The sequence below is a fragment of the Lytechinus pictus genome, unplaced genomic scaffold (assembly GCF_037042905.1).
Source record: "Lytechinus pictus isolate F3 Inbred unplaced genomic scaffold, Lp3.0 scaffold_30, whole genome shotgun sequence".
Taxonomy (NCBI): domain Eukaryota; kingdom Metazoa; phylum Echinodermata; class Echinoidea; order Temnopleuroida; family Toxopneustidae; genus Lytechinus; species Lytechinus pictus.
Window position 1 is genome coordinate 75,723 of NW_026974150.1, and position 13,890 is coordinate 89,612.

At 37.4% G+C, this 13,890-nt stretch overlaps 1 protein-coding gene across 1 annotated transcript; it reads left to right on the forward strand.

Annotated features, from left to right (window-relative positions):
• The first annotated feature begins 10,481 nt into the window (after positions 1-10,481).
• On the forward strand, positions 10,482-13,559 carry LOC129278119 (uncharacterized). Its single transcript, XM_054914337.2, has one exon. It carries the CDS (start codon positions 10,482-10,484, stop codon positions 13,557-13,559), a length of 3,078 nt encoding a protein of 1,025 aa, XP_054770312.2.
• Positions 13,560-13,890: the final 331 nt, after the last annotated feature.

Consider the following 13,890-nt stretch of genomic DNA (forward strand, 5'->3'; position numbering starts at 1 on the left):
CATATTTCGTCAGGGGGGGGCAAGCGACGAGAATGAGCAAGTTGGGGGGGGGGGAGTACTAGGCATGGACGTATATAGGTACAATTTTTTCAAGGGGAGGGGGGGGGGCTGATAATAATTGACCAAATATCAACTTGAGAGTTTTTGTCTCATCTGCATAGCAGAGTGAGACTATAGGCGCCGCTTTTCCGACGGCGGCGGCGGCTTCAACACCAAATCTTAACCTGAGGTTAAGTTTTTGAAATGACAGCATAACTTAGAAAGTAAATGGACCTAGTTCATGAAACTTGGCCATAAGGTTAATCAAGTATTACTGAACATCCTGCCTGAGTTTCATGTCACATGACTAAGGACAAAGGTCATTTAGCGTCAATGAACTTAGACCATGTTGGGGGAATCAACATCAAAATCTTAACCTAAGGTTACGGTTTTGAAATGTCATCATAACTTAGAAAATATATGGACCTAGCTCATGAAACTTATACATAAGGTTAATCAAGTATCACTGAACATCCTGCATGAGTTTCACGTCATGACCAATGTCAAAGGTCATTTAGGGTCAATGAACTTTGGCCGAATTGGGGGTATCTGTTGAATTACCATCATAACTTTGAAAGTTTATGGATCTGATTCATGAAACTTGGACATAATAGTAATCAAGTATTACTGAACATCCTGTGCAAGTTTCAGGTCACATGATTAAGGTCAAACGTCATTTAGGGTCAATGAACTTTGGCCAAATTGGGGTATTTGTTGAATTACAGCCATAACTTTGAAAGTGTGTTGGTCTAGTTCATAAAACTTGGACATAAGAGTAATCAAGTATCACTGAACATCCTGTGCACATTTTAGGTCACATGACCAAGGTCAAAGGTCAATGAACTTTGGCCATAATGGGGGTATCTGTTGAATAACCATCATAACTTTAAAAGTTGATGGATCTGATTCTTGAAACTTGGACATAAGACTAATCAAGTATCACTGAACATCCTGTGCGAGTTTTATGTCACATGATCAAGGTCAAATGTCATGTAAGGTCAAAAAACTTTGGCCACGTTGGGGGTATTTGCTGAATTGCCATCGTATCTCTATAAGTGTATTGGTCTAGTTCATAAAACGTGGAAATAAGAGTAACCAAGTATCACTGAACATCTTGTGCGAGTTATAGTAGTTTTCAAAATCAGCACTGCTGCTATATTGAATCGCGTGATGCAGGTGAGACGGCCAGAGGCATTCCACTTGATTAATTTTCAAGTGAGCAAATCGAGCGAACATTTTTTTCAATTATTATTTAGCCTTTTTGCATGATGTGAAACGTGCAGAAATACATTCAGTCATAAAATTACCAATACACGAGGATATTTGGACACCTCGCAGTCCTCGTTGCATTTTGCAGCCCCCCATACACGTTTGGATGTCTAGCTCTGGAAGTGGCAATGAATGTGGGTGCCCAATAAAACAGTTGGGATCTTGCTACTACTGATATTTGCTATCGGGCGATTGCACTTTATTGTCAAAATTAATTCCCTTTTTTGTATATCATTCCAGAAATGAAATGTATGGGATCGTTATTGATATATTTCTAATTAAGTGGCAGTTGCAATATTTATATTAACATGATTGTTTTATCCCCTTTGAAGGTGTTTACATTTTTATGTTCACAATTCTGCTCATTTGGGAGTGTTATAAAAGAGGTATTTGACATTGAAATCAGTTAAAAAATAATACCATAAAAATAACAATTGCGAGCGCGAAGCGCGAGCTGATTTTTTTTCCTAATAATTTAGACCTAAAACGATACATTTTGTGCACTTAATCATGAATGCAATGGGTATCTTTTTAAATAAATTATGCGAGCGCGAAGCGCCAGCTAAAATTTTTTATATTCCCAACTGGACACTAGACATTCTAAGCAGTTTTACAGGATGGGTATCTAAACAGTCGTGTTGGCGCGAAGCGCGAGCTAAAACTTTTGATATTCAGACTTAAAGGAGAATGAAACTCTTGGAGCAAGTTAGCTTTTGTGAAAGCAGAAAAATCAAAGAATAAGATCAACAAAAGTTTGAGTAAAATAGGACTAGCAATAGAAGAGTTATGAGCATTTGAATGTCGAGATCACTAATGCTATGGAGATCCTCCCATTGGCAATGCGACCAAGATCTATGATGTCACAGATGAACAACTCTCCCCTTTTGGACACTGAAAATATACCCCAAAATATATCTTTTTGCTCATTCTAATCATATGACAAACGATTCATCAATGATATAATGTTGTGAAACCTCTGTACTTGTCCTCTCATATAAAGAGAACACCTCACCTTGTGATAGACTCTATAAAAGTGAGAATATAAGTGAAATAAGTACTAAAGTAATGAGGGAGTTGTACGTGTGTGACATCACAGATCTTGGTCGCATTGCCAATGGGAAGATCTACATGGCATTAGTGATCTCAATATTCAAATGCTCATAACTTTCTTATTATTCATTCAATCTTCCTCAAACTTTCAACAATATGTTTCTTTGATTTTTCTCTTTAATATGGATTCAGCTGGTTTCAAGGGTTTCATTCTCCTTTAAGTATTTGATGTTCTAAGCACTTTTAGTAACCATGAAGAAATTGGTTTCCAACTGAATAATTAATCGAGCGAGCTGAAAATTTGAGTTACTCCCTCCCGAAAAGTGGACATTCTAAGCACCTACTTTTTTAAAACTATGAACAAGATGGTAGTTAAAAACAAGCTCGAGCAGAATTTTTTTTTTTTTTATATATTTCGACCTGAAAACTTTACATTCTGAGCACTTTATTTAATTATGAACAGGATGGAATTTTATGCGTGTGCGAAGCTCAAGCTGAAAATTTTGATATTCCGACCTAAGAACTTGATATTCTAAGCAATCGTGTAACCGTGAACATATTGGTTTTTAATGATATATTTTTTACTTTTTTACATTCCGATCTGAAAACCGGATATTCTATACACTTTATTTAACTATGAACTGGATGGATATACCTAAACAGATATGTGAGCACGAAGTGCGAGCTGAAACTTTTGATATTCCGGCCTAAGAACTGGATATTATTTGCACTTTTTGTAACCGTAAACAAATTGGTTTCTAACTGATCAATTGACGCGAGCGCGAAGTGCTAGCTGAAAATTTTTGATATTTTAACCTGAAAACTAGACATTTATCTTACGTAGCCAACTAACAAATTGATGCGAGCGCTTAGCGCGAGCAAATTTTTTATTGTTATAATTACATTAGCTAAAAGTTGTTCTTTCCCGTTTTTTCCTGTTCCTGGTCAGTCCGTCCTCTCTATCGGTGCAGAGAGCTCTAAAAGTCGCATTGCGTAAAAATCACAATTTACCGATAAAAGTGTACAGTTTAATTGACATTTACCGACAAAGATGGTGGAACTAAAAAACCGAATCAGTTGGAACAGACCCGTGTTTTTTTTTTCCCCGACAGTCTGCAATCCAGTTTTTGTTTTCCCCTTTTTCTTAAACCTTTCTTCTTTTTCCCCTTCCCCTTTTTTTCTCTCTTTACCCTTTTCCTCTTTTCTCTCCCTTTTTATTTTTGCTTGTGACTCGTCAGGGGGGGGGGGGAGTCTGCCGCCAGCCCCCCCTTAGGTACGCTACTGAACTGAGTAGTGGTCTTTTCATAAAAGTGTCTTCTTGCTAAAGCATCTGTTGCAATATCGCGGATGCAACCAGTGGCGTATCTAGGATTTTCCAAAGGGGAGGGGGGGGGGGGCAAATTCGTCCGCCAAAAAACTTGACAAGCCAAAAAAAAGGTATCCAACCACAAATATAGAATTTCGTACCAGAAAAAAAAATTTACAAGCAAAAAAAAACACACCAAAAAACAAATTTGACCATGTTTGGGTATCAACTTGAAATTTTAACCAATCTTAAGTGTTTGACAGGTCACCATAACCTAAACAGGGATAAGGGTAATAAAGACAGTATCAATGATCATGTTGCATCTGTTTGAGGTCACATGATCAAGGCCAAAGGTCATTTAGGGTAACGCAATTTCACCATGTTGTTCACTAATTACAAAAAATAAAACTTATGCAAGGTTAAGATTTAGCTTTCATATAATGGTAATCAAGTAGCCCATCAGTAAATCAATGAATGACTTCTGGTTACTAGGCGAAGGTCAAAGGTTAATCGGGGGTCAACGCAATCAAAATAATGAAAAAGGGTGCGATTTATTTTTTCTTTAGACCAATTTTTGAAATTATCAGTCAGGATAAGCATGCATGTAACAGATATAAGATATCAGAAATGAGATGAGAATAATTCCATGGTACTGGTGCAAGGTCAAAGGTCATGTCAGATGAATTAACTTGGATAAGTATTAATATTTTGTTAATAGCCCGAAAAATACTTAATAACAATAAATGAAATCTGTTTGCATCAACCGATATATGAGATATCACAAATGATATGAATTGAAAAGAATGTTTTACGTCAAGCTCAAAGGTAATTTGAAGTCAATAAACTTTATAATAAATTTAATGGGGTTTTCTCTTTTCTTAAAAGAAAATAGAAGTTCATCTTACAAGCAGGGTAATTCTTTTCAAAGTAATTGCTGCTGCTACATGTTTATTGCATTGTGTAGTGCAGGCAGTCTGTCAGGTTTTAATTTATTGACACCAAATGACCATTGATCTTCTCTAGGTAACCTAAGTCAGTGTTGTAGTCAAGGCACAAACCTCCAAGGCCAAGGCTTTAATACCCAAGGCCAAGGCTTCAATATCCAAGGCCGATGCCAAGGCATGCAAACCCAAGGCCAAGGCCAAGGCCAAGGCCAAGGCCAAGGCCTGAAAACCTCAAGGCCAAGGCCAAGGCATTTCAAACTTTCAATACATGTACAGTATATGGAACAATGATACAACAATGCTTAGGCGGCAGACATGACACACAGGGCAAAACGTATTAAAAGGTGTGAGCGAGCGAAAATTTTGACCCTTGTACATGTAAAACAAAAATAATTTCATGATAGATTTAGACATTATTAAATAATAATATAGTTATCTTTGTACATTTAATACATTATTTTTCTAGGCGATTTACATTGCAATAATTATCATAACCACGGTCATCTGATCTTGGTATGCCCATTATCAACATATGTCTTTCTCCACTCCCTGGGACAGGGGAGGCAGAACGTTTTTTTTTTGGGGGGGGGGGGTGTGTCAAAGCCTAAAATACACTTATAAGTCAAAATGAAAGCTTTTTTAAAGTGATTTCTAATTGATAAGACAGATATTTTGATTTAGGCTTTATTTTTCTGCCAGAAAGCGTAGCGAGCGAGCGAGCGGTTAAAAAAAAAAAATCAATTTTGATGTTGTAAAACTTGATTTTCGGTCAATTATGGCACTAACCACTGTTAAAAGGGCATCCTTGCGAGATGTTGCCAGCATGAACCACGAGCTCAAACTTCTGGACATTTCGTGTAATGAGAAATGAAAATTAAATATTCCGAGCTGTTTTTTTTGTAATCATGAAAAAGATGTGCATCTTACTAAAAAAATAACGCGAACACGAAGCGCGAGCTGAAATTTTACTGACCAGAAAAGAAAGCTGTTCTGGACTGCATTTAGTGACTCATTAATAGGATACATTAAACTCACCAATCAAAATATTAATAATGCGAGCGCAAAGGGCGAGCTCAAAAATTTGTGATATTCTAACCTGAAAACTGGACATTCTACGCATTTCTTTTTGTAAATGGGAACAGAATGAGTACCTTACTTAACAATAATTTATGCGAGCGCGATCCAAAATTTGGTGATTTTTTAATCTAAAATGTATTATGTTTTACTATAAAAAAGGTATTTCTTTTTTAAAAAGGGCATAATTGATTTGGAAAAAAGGGCATATTCGATTTCGGAAAACGGGCATTTTTTCCTACAGGGAATTTTCAGGAGGGGGGGGGGGGGGCAAGAGAGCAAAAAGCGCAAATTGAAATTTTCAAAAGCTGACCTGAAAATGAGTCATTTTTAGGACTCTTGTCAGTATTCATGTTATTTTTCTGCTTACAACCAATATCAAATTTCAATTCTCTTTTCTTGTAACTTCTATTAATTTACCTCAAAAACCGGAATAAAGAATACTAAAAAAACAAAGTTATATTCAAAAGGATATAAAATAAACGGGGCACACCCCACACCATTAGTTGGGGGAGGTTAAATCTTAATTATTTCGTAAAACAATAAAATAGAGTTTTCTATGAAACCACACTGACACAAAAAACAAATATTTTGTTTGTTTCCTTAAAACTGTAGTGAAATGAAATATCACTGTCGAACCAAATGATTAAAAATAAGTAACCCCTTTTTTTACTCTGTTTTGTCAATCTGAGACACTATACCCCCCAAAATTTTTTTACAAAAATTAGATGTACTGCCAATCAACATATTAACTGATTTAGCAGTATATTCTGCCAAACCAGCCCCCCCTTTCTCCTCTCTATCTCTCTTTCCATTCCTCTGTCTTGCCTGTTGTGTTCAAGTTTACCAAATCTTTTCAGAATGTCATTAAGACTTAAAACATTCTTGTTGGTCAAAGATAATACAAGGAAAATCCTAATGGAATAGAAATCAACCTTGGTATCATTCTTTAGAGTTACATGTAGCTATTCTCAAAGTATGAAAATTGTTGTCAAAATTGCAGTCAGATCTGTCAGAATTATTCCTGTCATAAAATCACTATAATCTTCATAATTTTTATCATTATTGATTTTGCAATTATCATAATTTTTAAACAACATATTACCAATAAATAATGTTATTTTTCATCACTTCTGTTTTCTTTGTTACTTAATTATGTGATGATAATTATTGATGATTAAAATTGATGGCACTGCCAAGTACACTTACTACTGCTGCTGCTACTGCTGACTGGTAGTATTGACCATTAGTGTCATTAGATATACAGAACAATTTAAACATTTGTAACTACTTATATATAAAAACAAATGAAAGTACAAAATATAAAATGCCTTGAAAAAGCCTTGAAAATGCCTTGAAATTTCAAGGCTCAAAAGCCTCAAGGCCAAGGCCCTCTCAAGGCCAAGGCTTGAATTTTCAAGGCCAAGGCTTTGAAAAAGTAGGCCTTAAGGCGCCTTAAGGCCAAGGCCGAGCATCAAGGCACTACAACACTGACCTAAGTGACCAGACAAGCCAGTCGATTTGGTGACATGCCTACTTGATAACTATTATATGAAATATTCATGAAATATGTCCTTGTACTTTCAGAGTTGTGATGACATTCTTAAAACTAATCCTTGGTTAAGATTGAAATATTGATACAACATAATGATGTGGGTAATGAAGTATCACTGATCTACTTCCATGAGTTTACGGCTGTCACATGATCGAGACCAAAGATCTTTTGGGGTTAATGAACTTTGATCATGTTCGTGGTATCGACATTAAAATCTTAATCAATGTGATGTTTTAGTGTCAACATAACTTCGAAAGTGGAAGGACATAATTATTTCATGAAAAAAAGCTATCAAATAAATTGATAAATGAAATTTCATGTCAGTAGGAGGTCAAAGGTTATTTTGGGGAATATTGTTTTGAACATAAACAAAGTGGAACGCTTCTGGCAGCATTGCCTGGCAGCATAACCTGCACTAAATAATTCAATATAATGTAGCACCAGTGCTGACTTAAAAAAAAAATCATGTAAGATGAAAGGCTTTTCAAAAGAGAAAATGAACTTCATCTTCAAAGTTCAAAGTTCATTGACCTCAAGTGACCTTTTACCTTGACTGGAAAATTTCCTTTCATTTGATAACATTTGTTATCAAAAGATCTTATACAAGTTTCATTTACTGTGATGAAGAATTTAAAGCTGATGAGCAAAATATACATTCTTATATCCAAATTCATACATGTAGATCTGAAATGAACCTTGACCTTGACCCAGTAACCTGAAATCATAGTAATTGTTCTTCAGATACATGCTAAAATTATATACAACTCATCTTTAACTCAATACTAATTGATAATTTCAAACTTGTTGAAAATCTACAATCTAACCTAATCTCTTTTCAATTTCCTCAATTTTGGTCCCCTATTGACAACTGACCTTCACATGGAGATCTAAAAGTCATCTAACAATTTGCTGATACTTGATGATCATTATATGGAAGTTTTATAGAGTAGGGACTTGTCGAAATTAGGACCAGCTTGAAATTTCGAATTCTTAGCAATACTTAAGTTTTGGGTAGTGAAATTACAAGATGGTCAAAGTGCATTAACCCTAAATGACCCTTGACCTTGATTATGTGACTTGACACTCATGCAATATGATCCATGATACTTTATTACCTATATCCTATCTAGGTTATTATGACCTTTCAAAAATTTAACCTTGGTTAAGATTTACCCAAACATGGTCAAAGTTCAGTGACCCTAAGTGACCTATGACCTTGATCACGTAACCTGAAACACATGATACATAGGCGGATCCAGCTTTTGGCGAAAGGGGGGGGGGGGGGGGGAGGGCGCACTGCCGAGCGGCGCACATATTTTTGCACTTCACCGCCGCCATAAAAGAAAATGTTGAAATAGGGGTAAAGTCTGACCCTGTCAAATGCTCTTTTCAAAATGTAGGATTTCCAGTCATGCCATTTGCATGACCACACGCAGATAATATTTCCGGGGGGCAAGACTCGAACATATTTTTGAAAAAAAAATAAAAACGATAGAGTAAACGGACCAAGCTGCTCAATGGGGTGATTACTTTTTTTTACAAGTGTAATAAAAGATGTTTCGTTGAACAAGTACAGTATTTTTTTCATATGTATTTCTTTTGGTTTAGTTCAGAAGGCATAATTTGAAGACACCTTAGAAATTTACGTTGACTGCAAAATTGGCCTGTTAAAATTAGGCAGTTATCTACGTGTGCAGCGAGCATGTTTGGAGCTGTTTCGCTGTAGTTTTTTTAGGAAAATGAGACCGTGATGTTTCATTTCTGACTTTTCGAGTTATTGGTACTTTCCGCCAAGAAAGTGAGTAAAGTATGAGTTAAACAAGATCCATTTATGTAATGTACAAATGTGAAAATTTGGAACGGAAAGTGTACGAGTCAAGTGAAAGTTTTAACGCATGTTTAAAGCGCCCATTGCAAGCGGCTAGGTTCAATGCTTGTATTTTCTTTTAGTGCGGTAATGGCAAAAGACAAAAAAAGATTAAAAGATTGAAAGTAAAAAAGTTATAAGATACACTTTCTATTCTGAATCTGCACATTTAGTTTATAAAAATAAAGGTTATGATACATGTAAAATGATAAACAGAAGCAAGATAATGTATTTGTTTTAAACTAGTCTGTAAATTATAAACAGACATAAGCCCAAGAAGTAATTTGTTTTTAAACAGAAAATGAGATGAACATTTTCAGGCATTGTGTTAGATGAAGAGTATGCATGAGAATAACAACAAATTTCCCATGCTTGGTAAAAATAGTGAGATTACAGTTGAAAAGCAAGAGTCGATATTAATATTGAAGATAACACATGTATGTTCTTGCTCAATATCTAGATTTAGAATTTGTGAGAAATACACTTTTTGAATTAGTTGATTTTTTAATAACAGATATTGCTCAAACCAAAAGTAAGGTTTTGTGAAAGTAAAGGATTTGCAAATTTAGGAAAAACATAATTATTTCTGAAAAAAGGATAAATTATGCACCAAACATTGGCATGTTTTGTTTTTATAAGTGCAAATTGCACAGATAGGAAAATGCAAATATTAGTCTTCTTTCAGACGTTTAGATTTGTCTTTGGCAGATTTTAAATGCAACAAAGATGCATCATTTTTTAACTGCTTCAGCTATTTTTGACTATGAATAATTGATGCCAGTTGGCTCATGTTTACGGTAGGCATTTGAGATTCAATGTTAACCATTGTTAATTATATTTGAGGTGTTTGTTTACTCATGATGTCACAAGTAGGATATTTGGAGTTCTCAGATTGAGAAATTTAACTAAAACTTTAACTGAAACAAGTTAAACAAGGAAGACACCTGTTCAGACATAGAGGATTATTTTTACCAGCAATATTCAATTGATTTGTCAAGTAATTAATGCAAACATGACCTCATGAAAGTAAAAGCAAAGACTTCAGATCTTTTATAAACAATTTGATTCAGACTGTAAAGTCAAATATGCATTTGGTTCATGACAATTTAGGAAGTTATATAAACCACGTAACATTCAGTGATACGTTTATGGTCTTGAAACTGAGGATGTTTTTCCATCTTTTTCTTTTAACTCCATAGATTGAATAAAACACAGTTACATCGGTTCTTCGGAGGCCAGCTCAGTTGACCGTTGTATACTTATACAATCCCAAGCGGAATTTGCCACCTGTAATCGTTCCTTTTCGTCAACGATCCATCAATTCAATTTTCACGAAGTCATCCTGAGGTGCTACGGGAACGTGACAGAGAAGGAAGCATGGATACTACTGAGAGCTTGAAGATTAAGAGAAGGACGGCTAAGGGCAAGCTGACAAGAATGGAGAAAGCCCTTAACTTCCAGATGGAGCAGCACCGTCCATCATCAGAGGTAAACGAGGCCTTTGAATCATACAAAGCAGCATATGATCAAGTAAATGATGTGCACGAGAAGTACACAGCAACCATTTTGGATGACACCCAGTATGAAGCAGAGGAGAAATGGTTAGACATAATTCAGGAATCCTTCTTGAATAGGCAAATGGAGGTGACTGACTATAGCAAAGATGATGTAGAGTCAAATAGTCCATTGGATGAAATTCAGATGATGCAAGCTTCTAGTGTGTCTCCATTGTCATCCATTGTCAAGTTAGAGAAAACTAAGTTACCAAGGTTTACTGGAGATGTTCGTGATTATCATATTTTCAGGGAAGACTTCATCCATATGACAGAAGGCAGATATACCAAGAGAGATATGATTAGTTTACTCCGATCCTGTCTTCAAGGAAAGGCCCAGGACATGATAAGAGGTATCGGTGAAGATTTTGACTCAGCTATTGCATATCTCGACTCAATATATGGGGATCCTAGATTTGTCGCAGACGCAGTAGTCTATGATTTAAACCAGTTCAAGGGTTTAAAATGTGGAGAAGATGCCAGGTTCTGCGATCTTGTCCATCTAGTTCGCAGAAGTTATCATTGTCTACAAGCAGTGAATCGTCCACAAGACATGGACAATAGTCAAGTTCTTGCTCTCATTGAACGGAAGATGCATGTCGATGATAGGAGAGTATGGTTCCGGCACTTGGAGCAAGATGGAAAGCCAGCATGTTTAAGTTACCTCATAGAGCGGATGACATCTGAGATGAAGTCTCGAATGAGAGCCACAGCCCCAGTGCGTGCTGAAGAGAAGAAAGCCGGAAAAGTGTTTCAAGTCAGCAGTGTCCAGAGTAATTCTGCTAAGCCAGATGTTATGTTCTTCAAGTGTTGGCTTTGCATGACATCAGATCATTGGACTGACCAGTGCAAAAAGCTTCTTAGCATGACCCAGTCTGACCGTTTGAATGTGGCTAAGAAGAATCAAGCCTGCTTCAGCTGTCTTAAGAAGGCGGGCAAGGATCATAGAATGAATACCTGCAAGAGAAGAAGGCAATGCAGTGAAGTGACTGGAGGTCAGCAATGCAGATACTTCCATCATCCTCTCCTTCATAAGTCAGAAGAACAGAGTAACACTGTGGGTGTAGCTATCACCACCAATACAGATACACTGTTGCCAGTTGTTACTGCTGAGATAGTTTCTTTAAGTAAACAGGAACGGATTGAAGGAAATGTACTACTCGACTCCGGATCACAGTTAAGTATCGTACGACAGGAAGTAGCTGACAGACTGAGACTGAAGGGAAAGAAAGTCTCTGTCACTATCACCAAGATTGGCTGTGATGAGGAGCAAGTCCAGACAGAGATATATCGATTCCCAGTTCAAGCTATTGGTAGTAACCAAAGGCATTATGTGACCGCAATAGGACTGCCACACATCAGCAATGATATTTCTGAGGTACCATTGAAGGAAGAATGTAAGAAGATGCACTTAAGTCCCCAAGAAGTGCATAGGAAGAGTGGTGCAATTGATTTGCTAATAGGATTGGACCATGTACAGATGCATGTAGGTCAAACCAGACAGGGAATTAAATGTATCGCCCGCAAGTCTCCAATTGGATGGGTGGTGTTTGGACCTCTCAGCACCAGACAGCAGTTACCAAGTAGAGTACTCCATATGCAGGTAACCCAAGTGACTGATCTGACAGAATTTTGGAGTACAGAGAGTATGGGTGTTGAGTCTTCATCCTGCCAGTGTTACCCACCCAAACTGAGTAAAGTAGAAAAAGATGAATACGATGTTATCAATGCTTCCTGCCAGAAAGTAGGACGTCAGTGGATGATCCCTTATCCTTGGAAAAGGGATCCGAGTCATCTACCTGATAATAAGATGCAGGCAGAGAGGATGCTTGCTGGAACTGAGAAGAAACTGGTCAAAAATCCCGAGTATGCAGAGGCCTACAGCAAGCAAATGAAAGAGATGACAGATATGGGGTTTTCAAGAAAGTTGACTCAAGAAGAGATGAAGAACTATCAAGGCCCGGTGCACTACATTAGTCATCATGCCGTAGTCAGGCCAGAGAAGAAGTCTACCCCCTTACGAATTGTTTTCAATTCTTCCTCAAGTTTCCAGGGTCATTGTCTTAACGACTACTGGATGAAGGGACCGGATTTGCTGAAGGATCTGTTTGGAGTTCTGTTAAGATTCAGAGAGAGACCTGTAGCCATATTAGGTGACATATCCAAGATGTACCACCGTGTCCTCATTCCAGAAGCAGACCAACACGTGCATAGATATCTCTGGAGAGACTTGAATGTGAAAGAAGAGCCAGATGTATATGTGAAGAAAGTGGTAACATTCGGGGATAAGCCTGCCCCCGCAATGGCCCAAATAGCTCTCAGACGCACTGCAGAGGAAGGAAGAGGTGCGTATCCGGAAGCTCCTAGTGTAATAGAAAGGGACACTTACATGGATGATATATGCACATCAGTGTCTACCGTTGAGGAAGGTCGTAATCTCACACACGACCTGGATGAAGTGTTGGATACTGGCGGTTTCAAGGTCAAAGGCTGGATATCAAATTTCCCACTGAAGGAGGAGACGGTTCCTGAATACCAGACAGAGACAAGTTTGCTGGAGAATTTGACGGAAGAAAAGGTGCTTGGAGTTGTGTGGACCCAGCAACAAGATGAGTTCTCTTATAAAGTCAAAGGAGAGAACTTAACTCAGCCCAGTGAGAAGCAGAGCTCTGTGATGTGGACGAAGAGACGAATCTTGAGTCGCATTGCTAAGGTATTCGACCCGATTGGTTTTGCTGCTTCTTTCTTAGTGAAAGCTAAGATAGGAATGCAACGGTTGTGGGAGATTGGGGTCGGATGGGATGACGAGTTACCAGAGGAGATAAGTGCGGAATGGGATAAACTCTTCAATGAGATGAAGGCTCTGAATGACGTGAGGTTCCCGAGAAGTCACAGTCTGTAGGTGTACCAATGCTAGTTGTATTCTGTGATGCATCAGAAGAAGCCTTCGAAACATGTGTCTACATCAGGTGGAAACTGACTAATGATGAATATGATGTTAGATTCATTGCTGCCAAATCCAGAGTGGCACCTCTCAAGAAGCTAACGTTGCCACGTCTAGAACTACAAGCAGCAGTGATGGCGACTAGATTGTACACAGCTATCAAAGAAGAACTTACTCTTGAGCTTGATAGTGCTGTATTCATGACAGACAGCATGATCGTTGACAGTTGACCGTTGTATACTTATACAATCCCAAGCGGAATTTGCCACCTGTAATCGTTCCTTTTCGT